Source organism: Macaca thibetana, chromosome 9 (genome assembly GCF_024542745.1).
Source record: "Macaca thibetana thibetana isolate TM-01 chromosome 9, ASM2454274v1, whole genome shotgun sequence".
Classification (NCBI taxonomy): domain Eukaryota; kingdom Metazoa; phylum Chordata; class Mammalia; order Primates; family Cercopithecidae; genus Macaca; species Macaca thibetana.
Genome location: NC_065586.1, coordinates 15,591,558 through 15,618,365, shown reverse-complemented (window position 1 = coordinate 15,618,365; position 26,808 = coordinate 15,591,558). Strand labels below are relative to the sequence as shown.

The following is a 26,808-nucleotide window of genomic DNA, read 5'->3' as shown; positions in this document are numbered from 1 at the left end:
TGCTCCAACTTAGACTTAATCAATGAGAAATCCCCCTCTATATGAAAATTGGTGCTCAAGTTTTTTTTTTAATTGACAAAATTTGTATAAGGCTGGGTACAGTGGCTCACACCTGTAATCCCAGCACTTTGGGAAGCCAAGGCGGGAAGATTGCTTGAGTTCAGGAGTTCAAGGCCAGCCTGGGCAACATAGCAAAACCCTGCCTCTTCCGAAAAACAAACAAACAAAGAAACAAAAAGCCCTGCACGGTGGCGTGCACATATTTCCAGCTACCTGAGAGGCTGAGGTGGGAGGATCACTTGAGCCCAGGGCAGTCGAGGCTGCAGTGAACTGCGATCATGCCATTGCATTCTAGCCTGGGTAACAGAGTGAGACCCTGTCTCAAAAAAAATTGTATATATTTATTGTGTACAATGTAATGTTTTGAGCTATTTATACATTGTGAAATAATTAAATCAAGCTAATAAATATATTCATTACCTAGCATGGTTGCCTTTTGTGTATATGTGTGTGTATATTAAGAACATTTAAAATCTATTCTCTTGGTCAACTCTGTACAATAAATCTCTATAATTTGTTCACCCCAACTGAAACTTTGTACCTTTTGACAAACATCTCCCCAATGCCTTCTGCCCTCCCCACCCTCTGGTAACTACCATTCTACTCTTTGCTTCTATGAGTCTGACATTTTTAGATTCCACATGTAAGTGAGATCATGCAATATCTGTGGTTCTGTGCCTGGCTTGTTTCAGGTACAAAATTATTTGTGCCTTAGCATGATATCCTCAGGTTCATCCATGTTGTGGCAAATGAGATGATTTCCTCTTTTAAGGCAAAATTGTGTTCCATCATATACACACCACATTTTCTTTATTCATCTGTTGAAGGACACCTAAGATGATCCCATACCTTGGCACTTATGAACAGTGCCGCCATGAACATGGGGGTGCAGATATATTTTCAATATACTAATTCCATTTCCTTTGAATATATCCCCAGTAGTGGGATTGCTGGATCATACGGTAGTTCCATGTTTATCTGTGGTTTTGTGCCTGGCTTGTTTCAGGCACAAAATATTCATGCCTTAGCATGAAATCGTCAGGTTCATCCATGTTGTGGCAAATGAGAGGATTTCCACTTTTAAGTCACAGTGTTGACTTTGAACCCTGGAGTGCTGGACACCGGTGGCCCAGGCTCTGTGAGGCCGGGTGCAGTGGCAGCAAAGTCCTATGAATGGTAGGGTGCAGTGGTAGTTTGGACACCAGGGGACAGGGAGCAGTGCAATGTTGGCTTCGCTCCCCAGGGAGTGGGGAGCCTCAGCAGCTCACACTATGGAGGGCTGAGCTCCAGCACTTAAGGGAGGTGGGTGTGCTGCCATTTGGCCCAAAGGTTGGGTAATACAGCTCAGAGAAAGCTATGTTTCCTGGAGAGGGTGGGCAAAACACGGGCTTGAGTGCAGAATCACACCTGCTCCTCTGCACCAAAGCACCAATTCTCTGGGGCCAAAGCACAAGGTTGCTTCTGGTGCCAAAGGGGTGCAGCTCCTCTGTGGGTTTGGACTCGGCTTTTCTGCTGGGCCCATGCTCTGAGTAGCTGGCAGCAAGGCACAGCGGCAATTGGGATGGGGAGATGAAGGGCCCAGGGCGTAGGGAGCTGCAGCAGACTGGCTGGGGATTGGGGCACTGCTGTGTGTGTGTGAGGATAGTGCAATGTTGGCAGAGGCTCAAGGATGGAGGGATGCAGAGGCTAGTGGCCCCCAAAGCAGGATGCACTCTAGCAGTGACTCCTGCTTCCAGATGGCTCAGTGCAGTAACAGCTTGGGTCACAGGAGTGGGGTACAAAGTGGGCTCCATCTCTGGAGTTGCTCCGCTGTGTGAACTGCAGGTCGCTCTACAGCTGGGCTCAGGGCTTTTGAGGACTGCAGAATTCTCCCGAAGCAAACTGCAGGTGTCCATGACAGTGATGGGGCTCAGGAGACCTCCTGCTCTTCTTTTCCCTCCTAGTTCTGAGTTCATCCTGGCTTGGGAGATGAAATGGTGGAGGCAAGATGTTATGTTCCCCTCTCTCTGCGGCCATCCAGAGTTTCTATTCTCACAGGGTTTTTGCCACTCCCTTGCTGTACTCCAGTAATCTCCTTAAGTTAGTCTGGTTGCAATGCAGTTGTTTGTTGTTGTTTTGGTCCTTTTTTGTAAGGGAGCAAGCGTTAGGCACCTCTAGTCTCCATCTGGCCGATGCCGTCTGTCCTAAGTATTTTTTAAATGCTATCGTAAATGGGATTTTTATATGATTTTGTGCCCTGCCATTTTACCGGCTTTATCATTTTAAATAGTTTCTTAGTGAAATCTTTGGGGCATTCTATATATAAGATTATGTCATCTGCAAACAGGACAATTTAACTTCTTTTCTGATTTGGATGTCTTTTCTTTTTCTTGACCAACTGCTCTGGTTAGGACTTAGAGTTCTATGTTGAATGGAAGTGGTGAGAGTGGGCATTTGTTCCTGATCTTAGAGGAAAAGATTTCAACTTTTCACTGCTAAGTGTAATGTTAGCTGTGGGCTTGTGATTTATGGTTTTACTGTGTGTAGGTACATTCCTTCTATATTTAACTTTTTAAGAGATTTTATGTTGAAAGTATATTGAATTTTGTCAAATGCTTTTTCTGCATCTATTAAAATGATCATATGGTTTTTGTCCTTCATCTTATTCATGTGGGTAGTATATTTATTGATTTGCTATGTTGACCTATCCTTGCATTCCAGGGATAAACACCACTTAAACATGATCAATTATCCTTTTAATGTGCTGTTGGATTTGGGTTGCTAGTATTTTGTTGAAAATTTTTGCATTTATGTTTATTGGGGATATTAGCCTGTAATTTTCTTTTCTGGTAATGCCCTTGTCTGGCTTTGGTACCAGGGTAATGCTGGCCCTTGGATTATTTCCTTCTCTTCAATTTTTTTTTGGTTTTTTTTTGAGACAGAGTCTTATTTTGTTGCCCAGGCTGGACTGTAGTGGCACGATCTGAGTTCACTGCAACTCAACCTCCACCTCCTGGGTTCAAGTGATTTTCTCATCCAGCCTCCCAAGTAGCTGGGACTACAGGCACAAGCCACCACGCCCAGCTTTTTTTGGGGGGGGTATTTTTTGGTAGAGACAGGGTTTTACCATGTTGCCCAGGCTGGTCTTGAACTCCCAGACTCAAATGATCCTCCCGCTTTGGCTTCTCAAATTACTGGAATTACAAGCATGAGCCACCGTACCCAGCCTCTCTTCAATTTTTTTGGAGGAGTTTGAGAAGGATTGGTATTAGTTCAAGTATTTTTAATCTACAAATTTATTATGTGTTTTAATTGGCTGCCATGTTTTACAAATTATTAACTATTCATATCTTCTTTGTCAGACAACAGAAAGATCAGAGTTAATGGAACCAAAGAACATATTGAGTTTAAATCCAATCAGTGGTTTGGAGCAACAGTGAAAGCTCACAAAGGAAAAGTTGTGGTGAGTATGAGCCGTGGGCTTGTGCTGCTGCTTTGGAACACGGTGTACACTGCAATGTTTTAAAGCTCATGTTTAGGAAAGCTCTTTCCTATAGGAACATGTTAGACTTTCAGTGATAAACCTGTTGCCATTTTAAAAGAAACTGAATGCTTAAAAATTAAAGAATGTATTTTAGTGTTTAAAGTTATCAGAAATAACGCCTGTTTTCCAGAAAAGCAGTTAAATATTTTCAAATATTTCAAAAACAACTAAGAAAAGTAAAAGCTAAATCTTAAAGTGGTAAAACATTATACTGCTTAAGACTGACTTAGGGACTACTTAAAATCTGACCAGAAAAATAGGACTATTCCCATAAGAAGGCTAAGTTAATCTGCTTTGGTTTCATTGATCCTTTTTCCACTGAAAGGAAAACTGTCTTTCATAATTTTTAAACGGCTGACTGCATGATTCTCTGAGTTCATTAATACTTTTTAAAGTAAAAACACTCATTCCCAAATAGATAATCTTTCAGCTTCAAAGTGCTATGACTTTATAATTCTATTATTTTATTGTTCTGAGCAATGATACGTGTCTAAGTTATCAAGAAGCAAATGACTGTTGAAGTAATCTGGAAGTGTTTTTTAGTTTGGGGAATTTTTCAACCTATTGGCTTTAATTTCCTTACAACAATAAAGCAATAACTTTGGCTTTTAGGATTTGTTGAAAGCTACTTGAATTATGATTTAATAAGAATAAGTATCTAAAGGAAATGCCTTACTTTATTTAGTCTGTGGTTAACCCCAAAAAGATTTTGACATAAAACAGGTAATGTATAAAGTGTATATAGCCCTCTCTAGTTAAGAAATCCAACATTTACAATATAGTTTTTGTACAGTTGTCTTTGCATTAATACAAGTTTTACATTCCAGAATTGGTAAGCACTTTTTAAGGTGGTATATGACTTATGGGACTTGCTGTTGAAAAATTAACTCTGTGTAATAACTGTTTGGGGTTTAAAAAATCTTTTGGATAGTTTTGATTTTTTTGTGTGTGTCTTGAAATTTTATCTGCAACATATAATAGTTGCATATTTATTCAATAATTGTAGAAACCCTCAAAACAATGGAAACTAAAATAATACACCATGTTCATAATAAAAGTGATTAATTTTTGGCATGCATGCATTTTCTAAAATATGTGATGGGAAATAGGATAATACAGAGTATATTTCAAGCTAAATTTTTTCTTTGAACACTGAAACTTAGCAGATTGAACATTTAAATTCTCTCCTATATGATGTAATTTTATAACTGTAAAATCCTGCCTCCAGAAGTATCATTTTATATATCCAGGTACCATGAGTATACATAGCAGGTTTGGGTCAAAGCCTAAGTATATCACATCAGTATGTTTCACATCAATGTGAAACTGAGCAGATTGAAAAAGAGTAACTTTTTAGAGCTAACATCAGACAAACACTGGAAAGCATTTTCGTGGCATGAAATGCCTTTTGGTGAAACAGAAGGTGAGGCCAGTTGGATGAGATCAAGCTACACAAGTGAATGCTTCACGACATAGACTTCCCTGTGCTTTTGCAACTGCACCTTATGCTGAATTTATGAACCAGATAACTTGGGGAACCTAGAAGAGTTACAGAGTTTTGAGGTATTGGCCAAGACTTTACAATATATAGAGAGGCAAAACCAAACAACTGAAGTTGTAGAAGGGTAATTTATTTGACACTAGGAGTTACCTTTACTAAAAGTAGTTATACATTGGTCCAAATTACCAAGGACACATTTGGAAGCATAGACCACTTTCAAATTGGGATTTTTTTTCACTTCTCTGGAATTAAGTATGACACAATACCATCAAGTTAGAAGGCAGGCTAGCAGCTCTGTGTTCTAGGATTCTGTCTTTAGAGATGAGTATTTGGAGAATCAGGTACAATATTTACAGAAGATTCAGGCAAGTAAAACGGAAGTCCAAATCATGCTAATGTTTTATACACGTTTATTTCCTCTCTTCATTCCTAACAAAATGTTATTTCATTTCCTTGAAGAGGATTTCTGTACAGTGCTCTTGTTAGAATCTAAACTTCTGCAAAAACAGCCAGATCATGTTTTCCTTGCTGTTGTTTAAATTCATTTTTGCCCATAATATTCCTGATATTAAGCAAACTAATTCAGAAGCAGTTCTCTCTTTTCACCATAATGTATTCCTAAAAAAGGGGTCATAGGCAATGACATAAAGTATGTCTTATTTTCTCTAAAGCAACATTCCGGAAATGAAAAGGAATGGGTGAGGCATCAAATCAGTTTCTGATATGACAAATTATAAATCATAAAAGCAAAGATATGGCCGGGCGCGGTGGCTCAAGCCTGTAATCCCAGCACTTTGGGAGGCCGAGGCGGGTGGATCACGAGGTCAGGAGATCGAGACTATCCTGGCTAACACGGTGAAACCCCGTCTCTACTAAAAATACAAAAAAAAAACTAGCCGGGCGTGGTGGCGGGCGCCTGTAGTCTCAGCTACTCGGGAGGCTGAGGCGGGAGAATGGCATGAACCCGGGAGGCGGAGCTTGCAGTGAGCCGAGATCACGCCACTGCACTCCAGCCTGGGAGACACAGCGAGACTCCATCTCAAAAAAAAAAAAAAAAAAAAAAAAAAAAAAAAAAGCAAAGATATAACAAACAAATGCATCATTTGGTATTGTAAAATTATGTTTCAACTTCTATCTGACAGGCATGCATTTAATTCAACATGTTATGCATCTATTAATCAAGTTTTATATGCAAACCTTCATATGTAAGTCCTGTAGGCAGTTAAATCAATTCCAAAAAAGGTTCCAAAGTGTGAGCAAATATTTGTACAGTATGCAACATTATTTAATTTACCACTCTATAGGTTAGCTGGAAATAAGCCCAGGACATTTGGTTTCTAACCCTTTGGTTATTTGCTACCTTAGAATGGAGAGGGCATTTATGAAATAATTTGGATAACTCTCCTTTCTCAAAAAGATTGAGGCCTTTGGAGTTTATCTCAATACATTTCTCCATAACAAGGAGGGCCACAGACTCGAATTGCTTCACCTGTCGTGTTTAATGCCTTGAAATGCTTGTAGCTCATTAACATGCTCTCTTACTGACTTTCTGATCATCCCTGATAAAATTGCTAAAACAGGCACAAGATGCTTTTACTTTCAGTTTTGCCCTGAATAAAAACCACGAAAGGAAAAACCAAGCCAAAAACACTGTGAAAATGGAGAAGCGCATCCAGATGAAAGTCATTGTTTAAAAGTCATAAGATGCGGCTTCGGTGATAAACTAGGGGGGGTCACAAAACAGAAGTTTACTAGCTTGTTTGCATCCTTTGATTGGAAAGTCATCTTTCAAAAACAATAATTAGACACAGAAAGGAACTTGTTCTCATAAGATATCACACTGATTAATTCACTGTTTACATGATCATTTGCTTTTATGTAGGTCCAATTAAAAAGAAGAAAAGAAATATGAGTTACTCGCTTTTAGGAATTTTCTGCTTGCCTTTAGGGGCAGAAAAAATTTAATTTCTATGGGGTCTAGGTGCTGTGGCTCTTCCCTGTAATTCCAGCACTTTGGGAGGCTGAGACAAGAGGATTACTTAAGCCCAGGAGATTGAGACCAGTTGGAGCAACCTAGTGAAACTCTATCTCTAAAAAAAAAAAAAAAAGAAAGAAAAGAAAGAAAGAAAAATTAGCCAGGCATGGTGGTATGTGCCTGTGGTCCCAGCTACTTGGGAGGCTCAGGCAAGAGGATCACTTAAGCACAGGATATTGTGCCTACAGTGAGCTGTGATCAGGCCTCTGCACTCCAGCCTGGGTGACAGAGCAAGACCTTGTCTCAAAAAAAAATTGTCAGAAAACTCCTTTTTTTGCATGTATTTAATTTTCACCAATTCTACAGTGTATTAACATAAAAAATTACTTTTGGAAGTAATTACCTCTGATGACTAAGGTACTCATTAGCATGCTAGAGGCCAATTTATTCACCCAATAATGTAACCGTTTGTTACACCAATAAATCAAATAAAACTATAGTATGAGAAACCTACAGCAAAAATGCATTTTTTTTTTTTTTGTCTTTGATGTTTCCTAGGCCTGTGCTCCTTTATATCACTGGAGAACTCTTAAACCAACGCCAGAAAAGGACCCAGTTGGCACCTGCTATGTAGCAATTCAGAACTTCAGCGCCTATGCCGAGTTCTCTCCTTGCCGGAACAGTAAGCAAATTTTATTCCTTGAAAGTGACATTAGCTCAAGCGCCTTTCTATTGTAGACAGGAGTGCAGGTAGACTCAAAACACCATTGAAAACTTACAGGGTTGCAAGGAAAAAGCTTTGGGGGTAAGTAAAGATTTTCGTCAGCCTTACAGGTGTCTTGATGTGACAGCAGGTCAAAGGCGTGGAATTCTACTGATCTGTGTTTTAGAACACTTCTGATTTAAGATATTTTGCAGAATTGATTGGTTCCTTATTTTAGGCCATAAGGTGTCAGTTGCTGTTCAAAATTCACGCCCCGTGTCCTAAAGAATGCTCACTCCCCACTCTACTTGTTTATTGCTGAAATGGTGTTAGCTAGCATGGTTGGACCTGGGCATATGTTCAACTTGAGATTTCTGTCTGGCTTGTGTTCTCAATGGCTGTTTCTTTCTTTACCAGCTGTGTATGCAGATTGTCTGCATGATATGCCTTTCTGCTTAAGAGGTTTAATCCTTTTTTCCAAAATGATTCTGTATACTTAGAGTTCAAATCTCATATGGCAGTTCCAGGAATCTTGCAGCCAAGCAGTCTTTAAAGCAAACCTGGGAGTGTCATCTTTGGGGTTTTGTGTTTTAATCACTTTATCTCTGTGGAATACCCAAGACTTGGGATAGCATGATGGACGGATGGATGGATGGATGGACGGATGGATGGATGGATGGATGGATGGATGGATGGATGGAAGGATGGATGGAAGGATGGATGGATGGATGGATGGATGGATGGATGGATGGATGGATGGATGGACGGATGGACGGATGGACGGAAGGATGGATGGATGGAAGGATGGATGGATGGATGGATGGATGGATGGACGGACGGACGGACGGAAGGAAGGATGGATGGATGGATGGATGGATGGATGGATGGATGGATGGATGGATGGGTGAATGGATGGATAGATGGATTCATCTACTCGGAGTCCTTTAATTAACTCCTGCAGTTTTCAGTGTGCCAGATAGATCACTAGGATTTGTTGATAAGCAACCTATGGATTTTCATTCTTATTCTTGATAATTCACAAGACCATACTGGAAGGAAAATGTAGTAGAAAGAACATTCTAGTGACTGATTTCAGGATATTGATTTTAAAAAAACCACTAAATCCCAAATTAGCTTGATCTCTAAAACTATAAATTTTTCCCCTTTTGCATGAGTGTTTCTAAAATTCAACATTAATGTAGGGAAGATTATGATCAAATGTCATAAATAAATGAGAGAAAAAACAGATTAGTGATATTAGAGGGCTAACAAAGAGGCTACTGAGATTTAGAAACCTAAAGTACTGGGAACGGAACTGTTTTTTGTTTGTTTGTTTGTTTGTTTGTTTGTTTGTTTTTGAGATAGCGTCTCACTCTGTCAGCCAGGCTGGAGTGCAATAGTGTGATCATGGCACAATGTGTGTGATCATGGGTCAGTGTAGCCTTGATTTCCTGGACTCAAGCAGTCCTCCTACCTCAGCCTCCCAAATAGCTGGGACCACAGGCATGTGCCACCATGCCTAGCTAATTTTTGTATTTTTTGTAGAGAGGGGTTTTTGCCATGTTGTCCAGGCTGATCTTGAATTCCTGAGCTCATGCAATCCATCCATCTCAGCCTTTCAAAGTGCTGGGATTGCAGCCTTGTGGCACCACACCTGGCTTGGACATTTTAACTCTGATGGCTTTTAGTGAGGATTTTTAACAAGGAGAAGATTATTGCTTTCTATTTAGAAATACTGAAGTAAATCAGACACTTCTTCAGATTACAACAAATGTCAGCTGAATGGATAGTCCATGGAATAAGGATTTTATTTTAAATAGCTTTAAAGTAGGCGTTCTTTGTAGATCATAGGACTCAAGTATTTATTCAATGCAGGATTTTTTTTTTGAGATGGAGTGTTGCTCAGTCGCCCAGGCTGGAGTGCAGTGGAGCGATCTCGGCTCACTGCAAGCTCCGCCTCCCAGGTTCACGCCATTCTCCTGCCTCAGCCTCCCGAGTAGCTGGGACTACAGGAGCCCTCCACTACGCCTAGCTAGTTTTTTCTTTTTTCTTTTTTTTTGTACTTTTAGTAGAGATGGGGTTTCACCATGTTAGCCAGGATGGTCTTGATCTCCTGACCTCTGATCCGCCTGTCTCGGCCTCCCAAAGTGCTGGGATTACAGGTGTGAGCCACCGCGCCCGGCCAGGATTTCTTAAAACACACACACACACACACACACACACACACACACACACTGAGCACTAAACTAACTCTTCTATGTTTAGGGAATACAGCAAAGAACAAGAGGAAAAAAAGCCCTCTGTTCAAGGAACTGGCTCTAGACAGTAAACATGTAAAGAAATGTGTTTATGATACAATGTCAGGCAGTGAAAAGTGCTACAAAAAATACAACAAGACAAGAAAGGAGGGAGAGACCTGTGCTGGGGAAGCCAGGGGAAGAGCAGCATTTTAGACAAGATGATAGAAAGGGATTCTTCTAGCAAATGATTATTGGAGTAGAGAGGAGAGAAACTTCCCAGACTCAGGCAACAACCAATATGAGGCCTAGTTTGTGTCGTGTTCCATTCAAAGTGCTGTGCTCTTGGATTTATTAAGAGGTCAGTATTGTTACGCTGAAGATAAAATCCCACAAACAATAACAAAGGAAATCCGAAATATATCAGAAAAACAATGGGAGTGGAGAGATTCATGACTGAACTTGTTTCATCAATATTTACACCTATCCATATCCTATACTCCATGCCTGTTCTGTGATATTGACCATATGCTCACGGACAAGCTGGCTTGTTCAATGAACAACAAATAACTCTAACTAAAAAGACAAGACCATCCTTCATATGCCTTTTGCCTTGATAATGTCGGATATTCTTCCAACTGCCATTAAGGATGATCTTTATAAAACTAGTCACTCCTTGTTCTGCCTTTTTGCCTGACTACCTGTGTGGGATGTGAGGGCTCACATCAAAATACACCACATGAAATGTAGACTTCTAGGGGAAAAGTTTCAGAGTGAGTTTGAACCATTCTTTTTTTATTTTTATTTTTTATTTTTATTTTTTTGAGGTGGAGTCTCGCTCTGTCGCCCAGGCTGGAGTGCAGTGGCGCGATCTTGGCTCACTGCAAGCTCCACGCCCGGGTTCACGCCATTCACCTGCCTCAGCCTCCCGAGTAGCTGGGATTACAGGGGCCGCCACCACACCCGGCTAGTTTTTTGTATTTTTTTAGTAGGGACGGGGTTTCCCTGTGTTAGCCAGGATGGTCTCAATCTCCTGACCTCATGATCCACCCGCCTCGGCCTCCCAAAGTGCTGGGATTACAGGCGGGAGCCACTGCACCCAGCCTGAACCATTCTTCAAAAATGTACATTAATGTACATTTGCATCTTAAGCTACACGGACACAGTAGGCTAATAGCTCAACAAAGATAGAATGGAGCACATGTTGAGTTGCAGAATAGCTCAATAAATTGCCATGAATTCTTTCCTCTCTGGTGTATAGCCACAGTTTTCACATCCTCCTGGTCTCCCTATTCCTAGGGGTACTTCTTCCTCCTCAGATCATCTAAAAAGCAGACTTTCCGTCATGGCCAAGAAGTTCACAGATCATTAACACAAAGCCAGCTTCTTCCTGAGCATGTGGATGGTCAGTATCCCAGAACAGGAAACATCAGTAGTATTATTTTCAAAAGAAAATTTAAAGAAGCACCTCATGTTAATTTTACACCACAAACCCACTCTGCTGATATTGTCAGCCATTACCTGCTCATTCATATTGATCACCTGCCTATGGCTCTTATGGTCATTCATCATTCAGGTGGAGATGGTTCACACACACCCTTCCATTTGTTGGATAAGAAGTCAACAAATAGTAGCAAATTATCCACAGGCTTCCTTGGATTCCTGAGTTCACTCTAGGATGTAATTATCAAGTTCACAGATGCTCTGAAGTCCCAGGAAGAAAGATTCCTTCAACTCTCATAAATTATGATTCAACAAGGAAAAAAAAAAAAGACTTTGTCATGGAAAGAACCTCATGCCCTATTATAATTACCACTTACAATAAACATTTGGAGCTCATTATTTTCTCAGTGTATTTTGTAAAAAATGAATGTTTTCTCTTAATTTTTTTCAGCCTGCTGTTTTAAAGCAGTACTTTCAAAGAAGGTTGTGTTTCTTCCCTTTTGAATAATTTACAATCTTAAAAATAAAAAGTCAGGGTTGAATTTAAAAGGGATTTTTAAAGGCTTGTGGATGGAAAAATACATGTAAGAACATGTGTATGAATACATATATGTTCAGAGTAATATCTCATGCATTCATATATATTTCTGGGATGCATATAAATATTTACACTTATGAGCTTCTAGAAAATTGCTACTCAGACATTCCAGATTATTGAGATGAGCTTTTAGGGAACTTTATAGGATTCATGACCATAAATCATGAAATATAGTTGTGAAATAAGGAACAAATTTTGTTAAAATACAGTGCGTGAGGTCAAAAAGTATTTTTAAAAATAAAGGGAGCATCTGTAAAAAATTGATGATGACAGTGCTAAAATTAGCTAAGTAATGACCAAAGGAAAGAAAAAACCAGGAGACATTCTAAGGGAAGCTGGAAAGGCCAGGTCCATCTCAAAAAGCTTCTGAACAGGCACGTGCCCAGTCATCAGTACTTCTTGTGATGACGTGTGTTTCCTTTCCCATCCTCTTATTTCAGTTTCCATTGAGGAATATCCTTGATAAGAAAGGAGTCATTATTTACATGTCCAAATCTAACTATGCAGGATTGAAATTCCCTCTGCTTAATTCACTACATTTTGGCTATTTTAGGCATGTTAGAAGTTGTAGAAGCTCTTTTAAAGTACAAGTTACAAGTAGTAAATTCCTGGTCCTAATGCCCTACAGACTTTTGATAATAGCCTTGAAATCATGGTGTTGGCCTGCCTATACTTTACAACTGTACCATGAGATCCTATTGGACAATGAGTTAGTGAGTCATATTGCATGGAAAGCAAGATAAGCCACTACTAGAATTTGGTCTTTTGTGAACACTAGCGTTGCAATGTCCAGGGAGACTGTGACCAGAAATGCAATTTCCCAATTTGCCTAGCTTATTATAACAGGATAATTTATTTTATTATTATTTTTGTTTGTTTGAGATGGAGTCTTGCTCTGTCACCCAGGCTGGAGTGCAGTGACATGATCTCTGCTCACTGCAACCTCCGCCTCCCGGGTTCAAGCGATTCTCCTGCCTCAGTCTCCCAAGTAGCTGGGAATGCAGACACGCGCCACCATGCCCAGCTAATTTTTATATTTTTAGTGGAGACAGGATTTCACCATGTTGACCAGGATGATCTCGATCTCTTGACCTCATGATCTGCCTGCCTTGGCCTCCCAAAGTGCTGGGATTACAGGTGTGAGCCACCGCGCCTGGCCATAATAGGATAATTTAAAATTAAGTTCCTATTAAAGAGCATAATAATGGAAACGCTTATTGGTGGCCCAGAAGATGACATCCACAAAAGTCATCTTGCACTGCTCCTTCTTCCTCAAGGTGTCACCTGTTGGGAATGACAGACCTGCCTTCACTCAGCACGAGGAGGCAAAAGAGAGACACGTTATTGCCTCATGGGAAATTTGGAATATAGTCAAAGATAGAGATTTTATTTCTTCCAATGAACATGAGTCATAAAACCCAATATAGTAGCCAAAAGGAATGTTATTCCTGTTGATCTTGCTAGAGAATCACAATGATATTTGGGGTAAGAAAATAGATGGAAATTTGTTTAATAAATTACTTGGAATACATTTAAAAAATAAACATAAAACACATATTGATCATTTTTAATTTAGAAGGTTCTAGAGGAAATGACATAATATCCTGAATTGGTTGTTTAAAAATATTTCAGGAATGATGACGTTATAACATTTATGTATTTTGATCATTCTAGGCAACGCTGATCCGGAAGGGCAGGGTTACTGCCAAGCAGGATTTAGTCTGGATTTTTATAAGGTGAATTATTTTGGTCTTGCACCTTCTAATATTTCATCTGATTGCTTTTTTTTTACCCTCTGCCTCTCACTCCCACACCCCAAAGCCACCACCACCACCAAAGAAACAAAGAATCTTAAGGAACATACCTAGCCTGTTTAGGCAAATTCTTTCTAAAAATATTTTCTGTTCACTTTTTATTTTTATGTAAATAACTTATGCACATAGCAACCTATTAAACAGTAGAGAGATAGACACGATGGAAAGCAACAGCCTTTCCTCTTACCCTTTGTGGCAATAATTTTTTAAATGAAAATCTAAAAAACTCAGTAAAGAAATGTTTCTTAAAAAGATCACAGGAATCTATTCATTGTTTTGTTAACTGCAATTGACCAGCTACATTTAATATTAATATTAAAATTCATATATCCTTCACAAAATTAAAAAGAGATGTTCAGTAAGAATGTAGAGGGAAAAGATTCTGTGGTTTTGAAAATAGTATAGAAAAATTTCATCAATGTATAAACTGTTTACTGTCTTTTATTGTACTTTTTATCATTACTTTTTTGTTTTGATATTTTCCACTGAGAGTTAAAAATATGAAAAATGAAAAGTGAGGATGTACATTCATGAGAAAATGTTTATATGTGTTAGTCTGGAGTGTTTGCTCTTTCTTCTGAGAAGGAGGTGGCATTGAGGATGTATGGAAAACAATAGGCATTACTATGGCCTTGAAATAAATTGGAACAGAATTTTTTTTTATCACTGAGCCTCAAAAGACCATGTCTGCAGGACTGCACAGCATTAAATATGTTGATATTTTGCTTATCAGAGGCAATCAAAAAACAGAATTTATCTCTCTCAAGGGAGAGAGTTCAACTTACTTAATTGAGTGAAATTAAAATTATTTAATGTGATAATACACTAAATAATTGAAAACAAAAGAGGAAGGAAAATGAACTGCAGGCCCCAGATAGAAGGGTCTCTTTTAAAAATTGCTTTTTATGTGTAACAAATTGTTAGAGCAATGCTTATTAACAATGATTTATCGCCCTTTAAAAATGTTCAGTGTTTCCTTTCTGATTATGGTTGCTGTTGCTGTTTCTGTTTTGTAGAATGGAGACCTTATTGTGGGAGGACCTGGGAGTTTCTACTGGCAAGGTATGTTCTGTTGGCAGAGCAGAAAAGCACATTTACTGTTACTAACAGAAGGATAGACCCAGAAGTAATGTTAAATGTTTACTTTCTGTTACCTTAATTTTATATCCTTATTCATAGTTTCTCAAATGAAGTATTATTTGTTGTTTTTGCTTTTAATATTTTATTTTAATTGACAATTGTACATGTTTATGGGGAACATGTGATATTTTCACACATGTATATGATGTGTAATGATCAAATCAGGGTAATTAGAATAACCATCACCTCAAACATTGATCATTTGTGTTAGGAACATTTTAAATCTCTTCTAGCTATTTGAAAATATGCAATAAATTGTTGTTAACTGTAGTCACCTTAATGCTATAGAACATTAGAACTTATTCCCCCTATCAGGCTGTACTTTTGTGTCCTTTAACCCATCTCTGGCTATACCTGAATCTCTATCCATCCTTTCCTCTAGGAACCACTTTTCCATACTCTACTTCAATGAAATCAACTTTTTTAGCTTCCATGTATGAGTAAGAACAAAAGCATCATTTCGATTTGTACTCTCATTTGTTTTGTTTTTGTTTTTTCTGAGACAGAGTTTTGCTCTTGTTGCCCAGGATGGAGTGCAACAGCATGATCTTGACTCACTGCAACCTCCACCTACCAGGTTCAGGCAATTCTCCTGCCTCAGCCTCCTGAGTAGCTGGAAATACAGGTGCACGCCACCATGCCCAGCTAATTTTTGAATTTTTAGTAGAGATGGGGTTTCACCATGTTGGTCAGGCTGGTCTCAAACTCTTGACCTCAGGTGATCCACCCGCCTTGGCCTCCCAAAGTGCTAGGATTACAGGCATAAACCACTGTGCCCAGCCTGTACTCTGTAATGTAAATGATATTTTAAAATACTCTTGCAACTTAACAATTCATTTCTCCATCAAGAATGTGTTGAGGCTCTGCCAAGCTCTGTGGTAGATGCTGGGGATACATTAATGAGTAAAAACACATTGTTCTTACTGTCATGGAGGTTAATATCTAGAGAATAACAGGCATTAATCAAACACTCACAGGGGTACCCGAGAACCCCCAACTGTGATACACACTCCAAAGCAAAGGCATTTGGTGATGGGGCCGGGAGAAATTAGGAGGCTTCTCCAGGGTGGCTGTGGATAGGTGTGTTTTGTCCTCTGACCACTGGCTGACAGGGAGCTGGTGGAATACAACCTGTGCTCCGCTTACAGAGCCATGAACCCAGGTGCAGACAGCATCTGCCCAGAGGAAATGACATCTTCTAATTCTTGCTAAGGTGCTGCATAGGCCAGCGGCAGCGCAAAGGTTAACCAACTTGGAAAGCAAGCAACCCTGAACTGAGATCTGGACCTTACGTAGGAGTTACCTAGGTGAAGAGAGGAGGGACCATGTGCAGATGTTCTGTGGGAGGCAGGAGGGCACTGCAGGTGAGAACAGAGGAAAGTCAAGGTGACCAGAGTTAAGAGAGTGAGGGAAGAAGTGCTTGGGTGGTATGGAGTCCCTAATTTCACAAAAGAATGGATGATGTGAAATTAACATAACAATGTTAATAGATGTTAATTTCACATCATCCATTCTTTAAGTTGAAAAAACGTTGGATACAAAGGATTTGCTGAAAATTTTCCATAGCAATGGCACATAGAAGCATTTTGTCTGAGACATAGAAATTTAAAATTTTATTCAGGTTTCACATTGCAGGCTTGCAGTCCATGCTAAGCTATTTTGTCTTCATTCTACAAACTATGGGAAACCACTGGGAGATTTTAAGAGTTTAAATAGATGGCTTAGGCTAGAGTAAGAAGGTGTTGTTTGTCCTGAGTATAGTGACAAACTATGAAATGAGTTTAAGCATGGAGTGCTACAATTGAATTTATGTTTTGAAAAGATCATTCTGGCTGCGTTACAGAAAATAGATTGAAAGTTGGCCAAGGTGAACTATCAGCAAAGTAGTTACAAGGATATAAACTACTTTTAAGTTTATCAGGTAAACAAGCTGTATAAGTTTCAGGTAAAGATGTTTGTTTCTTAGAGCGATGATGGTACAGACTGAAAAAGAAGAGAAATTTGAGAAACAGTTTGGAGGCAAAAGAAGCAGCCTAAATGATGGGTTGGATATACAGCAGTAAGGGAAGAGAGGTGGTGAGGGAATGTTTCTGACGCCTGCTACTGAATGGCTGTAGGGGGGTGCCGTTCACTGAGACAGAGAACACTGGAAGAGGAAAGGTTTGGAGCGGGCTGGAGAGGGAAGAAGATGAGTTTACTTTTTGTTCTGTTGGGTATGAAAATGTTTGAAATACCTAAAGGGTTTCACATAAGTATTTAGGGCTTAAGCTCAGAAGACATCTAAAGTGAAATATAAATTTTCATCACTTGCTATACTGATTTTAACTGAGGCCATGGGTATAGATGGGAGGCCTAAAGAGAGAATACCGAGAAGATTCTGTAATTTGGGCTGTAAAGTTTAGGATAGAGTAGAATCTGAGATTCATAGTTGAGGGAGGAATTTTTTTAATGGAAGAAACTTGATCATGTTTAAAAGTCATTGAGAAAGATCCAGGAGAGATAGATTTATGATTTTTTTTTTTTTTTTTTTTTTTTTTTTTTTTTTTTTTTTTTGGTGATGAGTCTCACTTTGTCACCCAGGTTGGAGTGCAGTGGTGCAATCTTGGCTCACTGCAACCTCTGCCTCCCAGGTTTAAGTGATTCTCCTGCCTCAGCCTCCTGAGTAGCTGGGACTACAGGTGCATGCCACACCTGGCTAATTTTTGTATTTTTAGTAGAGACAGGGGTTCACCATGTTGGTCAGGCTGGTCTCAAACTCCCGACCTCATGATCTGCCCACCTCGGCCTCCCAAAGTTCTGGGATTACAGGTGTGAGCTACCGCGCCCAGCCGATTTATGATAAAATTGTATATAAACTTAATGTTAAGCTCAACTCATGCATATACAATTATAAACATCAAACAATTAACATTTTGGTATTTAAAAATTACTTTGCAAACTGTAAAACTATATATTTTGCACAACAGATGGCTACAAAATGAAAATTACTTTTATGGAAGGTTTTCTAATTCACTTGGTTTATTTCACATAATCTATTCTTTTGCTTAAACTGAAAAAATGTCTGAGACAAATGATTTGTTAAAAATTTGCCATAGCAATTGCATATAGAAACACATGTTTGAGACATAGAATTTAAAATTTTATTCAGGTTTAAGATGATAATGTTTATAGACACAATGAAAGGAAACAGCAAAGACAGTGTGTATGTGGGATGGAGGAAAGAGAATCTTTAGCTCTAACCCAGAGACAATTGGCAAATTCTACAGTGTTCAGAAACTCATGTGTAAATACCATTGTCTTAATAGCAGAATAGTCATGTCAGTCCCAGTCACTTGGCAATATTTATGATCTGGTTTGACAGTTTTATTCTTTTGTGGACCTCCAACAGAAAGACTGTGGGAATTATGTGTGAAATCCCAAAGACTAATTTGGCTTTCAAATTGATGTTAAATAGTAGTCTTTTGAAAGCATTTCTTCAGCTTTCTCCCAAAGAACATGATCTCACACTTTTGCCTTAGATGTCCATGGTAAACATGGGAATGCATAGAAATTGCAGCGGAAATTTCTGGCTGTCTTTCAGATACTTGTCTACCCCAATGCCATATTTCAAGACTTCTGAGAGTGACTTTTGAGAGAGATTAGCCAAAGTTCTTATCATATCAATGTTGGTGCCCATGGATTTCTCTTTTGCTGAATTTTGGATCTCATTGGACCTAGCTGCTTCCCATTGTTGTAATTTTATGCTCTCTCTCTATTTTAGCAAGAAAAGCAAATGGCTCAAAGATTTTGTAATTCCTTCGTTTAACTTAGCTGATATATTTTATCATCTATTAATCGGATACCTGATTTAGATTGAACACAATATCTATACTTTGCAAGAATACCAAAAGTTTTATTAGAATGCCAAAGGAAATGTTGGTTAAAATGCCTGATATCCTACTAGCAAAACCATATGACCTTAGAGAATGCACTCTAGCTCTTTGGGCCTCAGTTTCTCCACCTAGAAGAAGCTATATTTGACTAAATGATCTCAAACCTTCCTTCCAGCTGAAATATTCCAGAATAAAAATTACATCATGGCTGGGCACCGTGGCTTACACCTGTAATCCCAGCACTTTGTGAGGCTGAGGCGGGCAGATCACGAAGTCAGGAGTTTGAGACCAGCCTTACCAACATAGTGAAACCCCGTCTCTACTATAAACACAAAAAATTAGCCGTGCTTGGGGGCAGGTGCCTATAGTCCCAGCTACTCAGGAGGCTGAGGCAGGATAACCACTTGAACCCGGGTGGTGGAGGTTGCAGTGAGCTGAGATCATGTCACTGCACTCCAGCCCAGGCGACAGGGCGAGACTCTGTCTCCCCGCTAAAAAATAAAAATAAAAATAAATAAATAAATAAAAAATTACATCACATAAATTTGGCCTGCAAATTTGGCCTCCACTCTTAGATATATTTATTATTTGGAGGTGGAATGTGTATGTTGAAAGCAGCAGGAAGACCAACAAAATTTTATTGTAGTTCATCTCAGGTCTTCGGTCAGAATGGAAAGTTCTACCCAGCTGCAACTAACTCTGCCTTGGAGTTCGAGTGGCAGGCAGGAAAATTCATCATCAAAAAAGCAAGCAATTCCACCATAGCTTTCAAGGGAATGTGTGTTTGCCCAGGGAGGGCCTGCCTCTTGCATTCATTCAGTTAACGTATTAATTTGTTTAAACACAGGGCAAGTGATCACTGCCAGTGTTGCAGATATCATTGCAAATTACTCATTCAAGGATATCCTCAGAAAACTGGCAGGAGAAAAGCAGACAGAAGTGGCTCCAGCTTCCTATGATGACAGTTACCTTGGTAAGGCCCATTGCCCAAGACATTTGTGGTTTTTCAAAAGACAAGCATAGTAAATGCAGATACAAGTTTTATCCCTGACTTATCCGATGTTATTTGGCATCTTATACAAGTGTTCTTTTATTAGAGTAGACTCGATTTTTCTTTTCTTTTTAATACTGCTATTTTTTCCAGCCACAATGTGTAGTACATAATTTAAGCAGCTATTTTCTTGGCTGCATAGCAGCCTCTTCCACGTGAACTATTTCACCAGTAGTAGACACTACGTATTAGCAGGGCTGCTACCGGTGTGACAGGGACAGCATGACAGCAGCCTTCTCTAGTTAACAGAGCCGCACAAGAGAAGTTTGAGTTGCTGAAATATTCTCGAATTGTATTATGTACAAACCACACAATGTCATTTTACCACTACTGTTTCCCACCTTTGGTATCCTAGTGGCCTTTTGATTGCTTGATGAATTTGAAAAAGAAATGTAGCTATGTTTTGTCAATGTAGCCAGCACCTCACTTTAGAGCTAAATGAAATTGTGGTCATCATGAGAGGTATTAGGAAGTAGGTCTTGCTGGTGACCAGAAATAGCAAAACCTGAGCCCAAAGGAAATCTTTCAGAGTATTCTGTCTGATTACTTTCAATCAGCAGCTCTTAAAATGCAACAGCCACTATTTACACTCAAGGTGGATTATGAAGTGTCCATGCTTTTAAAAATTGACCTCAGAATCTCTCTCTTTTTTTTTTTTTTTTTTTTTTTTTTTTTTTTTTGCTATGCTACTACTTAAGTAGTAGATAATCTATTATGCATTCAGGATTTAGTATAAAAGTGTTCCTTTCAGTGTGATTAATTTTTCCTTTATAGAATCTTTAATCTTTATAATATTTGTAGAGATTTCTAAATAAAGCAGTACCACGGTAGCCCTTTCACCTTTTTCTAGATGTAACTAATTTGGTTAAGTCATTAAGTGTGATGAGTTTGTTTCTTTTCTTTAAAACAGGATACTCAGTTGCTGCTGGGGAGTTTACGGGGATTCTCAGCAAGGTAAGAGACACTGTTGAGTTTAAATCACTTATAAAGCATGGGGAAATGGTAAAATGACAAAAAGTTTTTCTATCAATGTGATTTTATTTGCCATACAAAAAGTATATTAATGGAATCCCAGAGTGCCTATAATATTTTGTAGAAAAAATACTTTGGTACAGCATTTTAAGTTTCAAATAATTTCATAAGAATATCAACTGTATAAAATCTAGTTAAGCAATAAAATATTAGGGCCATAGTCCCACGTTATGAATGAACAATATAGATGACTAAAAGCCATGCTGTTAGTGACAGATCAAATTTGTGAAATTAAGATCCCTTTTTAACTTTCATTTCTAGTGCCTCTCATATCGGACATGTCCAAAATTACTCTCCCCAGCCAACTCCAATCCAACACCCCAACCTTACTTCCTTTTTCCTCTTTGAACATACCCAAACCCCGAATAACAAAACAAACGAATCCCTATCTCCTATATATCCCTTCTGTCCTGCCTTCTCTACTTTGCTGTGACTGTTGTCTACCAGGGCTGATGGACATGAAATAATTAACACAGAATACCTAATTAAATTATGATAAGTGCTAGGATAAAATTCTAAACATAGAGTAAGGAAAGCTTTGGTGTTAAGAAAACATTTGAATAGAGCCTTGGATGATGGGGGGTTGGGGGTTCAGCCAGACATAGGCCAATTTCTATATTCTAAGGTGTATAGAAAATGGGGGTGTTCAAGGACCTCAGTTTGACTGTCAGACTTTAATAGTGAAACGAGATTGGCTTCAAGAAAGATCTGGGCTCAGATTATGTCCAGTTTTACAGGTCATGGAAACGATTCTGGGATCTATTCAACATGCAGGGGAGAAGACATGAAAGATTTCAGCTGAGGAGTAAATATAATCCAATTATGCATGCAATGTAAAAGAAAAAAGAGAACAAATCACACTGGCTGCCTATGTAGATTTGATTGAGATGAGAGTAAGGAAAAATGGTATCATATCTATCACTTCTCTTCATGTCTACCTCCTTGAAGGCAAATCTATGTATTGTTATGTATTGTTCTTATTTATCTCCTTTACAAAGACTAGACCATGTGTTGCTCATAATAGACTCATATGGGAAACAGCCTGACAGAAATAAGTAGAATCTTCGGAGTCAAGATCCATATAGGTTCAAGTTCTGACTTCACAGACTCTCTATTCTTTAGGATATGACAACCTCTCTGGTTCTTATTTGCTCATCTTTAAATAACACTAATGCTAACTAACTCAAAATAATGTTCTGAAGATTGCATGAGTGAATGCATGAGAAATACTTAGATGCAAGGCAATAAATCAGAACTTTTACTTAACTGGTAATATTTATTGAATGAGTCAATCATCAATTGGTATTTACCATTTTCCATCTTGTTTCATGTGAACACTGACTGCATTTCACTAACGCAAGTGGTTTAATTCACAAATAATTAAGAGTAAATGAAATACGGTCACCTCTAGGAATCATCACAGATCCTTTCATAGTTTTGTGTTTAGGTATACAAAGCAGAAAATCATAAACGAAGTTTTGCAGTTCGGGTTGAAGATAATCAGGTTTTTATTTTTTCCTTTGAAAGAACATTTTTCTTTTAGGTAAAAACTAATTCATAAAGGACTTGTCCTTTCATTATGTCTTCTTCAAGGTATTAAAAGGTAGTATATTGTAATGCTTAAGAGCCTGGACTCTGGAGCCAGACCTCTTGAGTTTAAACCCTGACCTCGCTATTTACTATCTCTGTGACCTGGGAGAAGTTACTGAGCATCTTAGTGCCTCCAACTTTTTTCATTCCTAAAATAAGGATGATGATGCTAATAGTATTGTCTACCTCATAGGATTCTTGTGAGAATTAAATGAGTTAACTCTGTGTATCCATAAAACAGTGCAAGGCCTGATATCTAAAAAGCGGTGTTGGCTGTCACAAGAACCATTGAATTAGGAACCATCAAAGATAGTATTGAGTAACTAGTGCCTTGAGAACAGGTCAAATCTAAAAATCACTGAAAATTTTACAAAGGAAACTGTAAAACATGCCAAATTATTATTTTTGTAATATGGCATTAGGAGTATTGTTGGACTTGGTATGGTGGCTCACATGCCTGTCATTCCAGCACTTTGGGAGGCCAAGGTGGGAGAATTGCTTGAGCTCAGGAGTTCTATACTAGCCTGGGCAACATAGTGAGACCTCCTCTCAAAAATACAAAAATTAGCTGGGCATGGTGGCATGTACCTGTAATCCCAGCTTAGGAGGCTGGGAGGCTGAGGCAGGAGGATCACTTGACCCTGTGAGGTCAAGGTTGAAGTAAGTCATGATTGCACCACCGCACTCCAGCCTTGGGTGACAGATTGAGACCTCGTCTTAAAAAAAAAAGAGTCTCGTTGGAAAGCTCTCCAGAATAGCATTCAGTTTTGACCCAATAAAATAAATAATGATGCACAAGAGTACATTGTTGGGAAAGATGGTAGAAAACAGTAGTGATTTTCCATTAGATCTCAGAAATGGATTGGGTTTTAAGTGTTTTGAGGATATCTAAAAGGATATTTTGATTTTGAGGATATCTAAAATATCTAAAATAAAATAAAAAGTGTTTTGAGGATATCTAAACTATTTAAAATAAAATATCTAAAATAAAATGTCTGAAAAAGTGTTTTGAGGATATCTAAAATAAAAGCACTATCGAGGAACATCGCAATCAGCTCACCAGATCACTACGAATCCAGGACTGTGCATGTTCAAGATTTACTTAATTAGACAACAGGGAATAAGAATTCTATTTAAAAAAAACAGTGAGCACTTCAATGTCCTCAAGATGATGGGTTCTTAACATGGATCCTCCCACTGCTGGGTGGGACATGGATGGGCTTCACTGGATCGGAACCCCTAAAAATTACATGCAAGATTTGATTGTGTATAATTTTTCTGGTGAGAGGATCCATAGCTTTCTTCCAATTTTCATACATGTTCATGACTCAAAAAAGGTTAAGAGCCTTTGTTATCACTTTAGAGTGAGATGTAGTGAGCTAAAACCCAAGAAAGTAGTCTGTCCCTAACCAAGTCCAGGAATGTAATTTGACGTGTTGGAAAGAATGTTGACTTTGCTGTCAATTTTCGACTTGTACTACTCACCAACTATGAGTTCAACAGTGATAGAACCTTTCTAAGCTGCAAATGAAGGAAATAGTTTTGCTTCTCACTAGTCAGTATGCTACTCAAGTCATGTGTTCCCAGGCCAAGGATCTAAATTTTTCCTGATTATATTGATTATTAAAAATTTTCTGGCCATGTACAGTGGCTCAGGCCTATAATCCCAACACTCGAGGAGGCCAAAGCAGGTGGATGGCTTGAGCCCAGGAGTTTGACACCAGCCTGGGCACCATAGTGAGACCGCGTCTCTACAAAACATACAAAAATTATCCAGGCATGGTGGCATGCATCTGTGGTCCCAGCTATTCAGGAAGCTGAGGGAGGAGGATGGCTTGAGCCCAGGAGGTTGAGGCTGCAGTGAGCCATGATGATTATGCCACTACACTCCAGGCTGAGCAACAGAGTAAGACCCTGTTTTAAAAATAATAATAATAATAATAAATAAATAAAAAGGTCCTTCTGAAGATTTCACCTTGAATTACTGAAAAAGAAAAGTCTCCTATTTTTCCTTCCAACTGAATAGTTTTTGTAGTTGAGTGACATTTCAGACTTGCCTTAGGCCCCAAGCAATTAAGCTGTCCCGATCATTTATTAAAAAATTAGGAGCATCTTTACTCAATATTACATTTAATAACTCCTTAGAGTTGTGGTCGTATGAGATTGCAGACTTCACCGTTACTGGGTGGGAAGACTGATATTTTAAAAACAAAATTCCCGATGTTTGTGGGATGGGAGAAGTCGTGGTTGCCATGTTTCTCAAATGGCCCAATCCTCTAGAATCTGTCCTCACCCACAGGCCTGACTCTGAAATCAGTCAGCCCTATTATATCTGATTGTGGTTTGCTTTTAGTGTCAGGAGAACTTAATTTATACCAAATAAAGATTATTGAAAACTGGACAGGGTACTACCAGTTCCGTCAACTTTCCTGGCAGTCTATCCAGATTGCTTAGTTTTCCTGAACCCTGTTTTATGATTCAAGAGCGTGCTCCCCCTGCTCTCCTGCTGCTGTAGATGAATCAACCACGTTCCTGTCCAAGGCTCCCCTCTCTGCTTCGCACCTGATCCCATTCCCTCCCTTGACTCTGAGATGGAACCAGAACTGTAATTTTTATACTAGTACAAAAGATGTCACTATAGTAAAAGCTGGAAGAATCACAGTAAGAGGTCTAACTTATAAATCGCATGCAGACCCAAGCAGCCAGGTTCATGATCTAGAGACCGAAGTGCAGAGAGACTCCCAATGAAGACATAAATGTCAAAGTATGACAAAGGGGTACGACCTCTGTTTTTCTGTTTTCTATTATCTGGAGAAGAAACAAAAGTAAACGCAAAGCCCTGGCTTCAAATTTCCAACCCTCTACATCAGCAATCCGCAACCTTTTTGGTACCAGGGACCGGTTTCATGGAAGACTATTTTTCCACAGATGTGGGGGGTGAGGGATGGTTTTGGGGTGAAACTGTTTCACCTCAGATCATCAGGCATTAGTTAGAGTCTCAAGAGGAGCGTGCAACCTAGATCGCTCACGTGCACAGTTCACAATAGGGTTCGCGTTCTTGTGAGAATGCAGTGCCACGGCTGATCTGACAGGAGGCAGGGCTCAGGCTATAATGTGAGCAATGGGGAGTGGCTGTAAATAGAGACGAAGCTTTGTTCTGGCTCACCTGAGGCTCACCTCCTACTGTGTGTGTGGCCAGGCTCCTAGCGCACCACAGACAGGTACTGGTTGATGGCCTGGTGCTTGGGGACCCCTGCTCTGTTCTGATAGCCACTCATTTAAAAAGCACTGTCTTTACCACTTATTTATTATATGGTGTGTGGGTGTGTGTGGGTGTGTGTGTGTAATTCCCCTTCTAAATGACTATTTTCATCCCCAGAATTGGTTGCTGGAGTTCCAAGAGGAGCACAGAATTTTGGATATGTGAGTACTGAGAATGCATTATAGGAATAGGATATTTTCTTGCACAGATGCTCCTTGATGGAATTACATCCCAATAAACCCATCATTTGAAAATCCTGTAAGTTGAAAACACATTTAATACACCTCACCCACCGAACATCATAGCTTACCTAACCTACCTTAAACATGCTCAGAACACTTACATTAGCACACACGTGGGCAAAAGCCTATTGTATAATAAAGTGTTCATATCTCAAGTAAGAGTATCATATCGCATATTGCTAGTCTGGGAAAAGATCAAAACTCAAAATTCAAAGTATGATTATTACAGAATGTGTATCACTTTTGAACCATTGTCAGTTGAAACATCATAATTTAAGGATCATCTGTATATGCAAAGAAATGTTTCATTTTATGCAACTTTTAAGTCTTTTAACACTTCCTTTATTAAGGAGTTCCTCCTCCCGATTCATCCTGCTTGCTTACGAATAAGGAAGGAAAACAAGCCAGATTAGATGTGTTCTCATCCATGTGCAAGACCAGCTAGGCAACTGATGGACCCAGTGCAAAATGAAAACACAGGCCCCTTGTTCAAAAATTATCAAAAATTTCAGGACAGCAACAGCAGAGCATTAAACCAAGTGTGGGACCCATCTAAGCACACAGGGTCCCGTGTGACTGCACAAGTCACATACCCACAAGGCTTGTCCTACCTGTGGGTATAATCTGAGAATAATTGTGGAGGATGCCATGGTTATGATCAACACCTTAATATGTCTCATACAGTAGAAATAAAAGCAATTGTTATTTCAGTTATTTTAATTAATTGCATTATTTAATTTTATTGTAAATTTAACTAATTGTAAA

The 26,808-nt window shown here is 39.0% G+C and overlaps 1 protein-coding gene across 1 annotated transcript in view; it reads left to right on the top strand.

The window, feature by feature from the left end:
- Positions 1 to 26,808, top strand: part of ITGA8 (integrin subunit alpha 8) — a 196,569-nt gene that overhangs the window by 29,032 nt on the left and 140,729 nt on the right. The window contains 8 exon segments of the mRNA XM_050803292.1: positions 3,402 to 3,502; positions 7,618 to 7,741; positions 13,715 to 13,776; positions 14,871 to 14,916; positions 19,714 to 19,839; positions 20,828 to 20,851; positions 20,854 to 20,871; positions 25,919 to 25,962. Of these exon segments, the coding sequence (XP_050659249.1) occupies positions 3,402 to 3,502; positions 7,618 to 7,741; positions 13,715 to 13,776; positions 14,871 to 14,916; positions 19,714 to 19,839; positions 20,828 to 20,851; positions 20,854 to 20,871; positions 25,919 to 25,962 (545 nt within the window).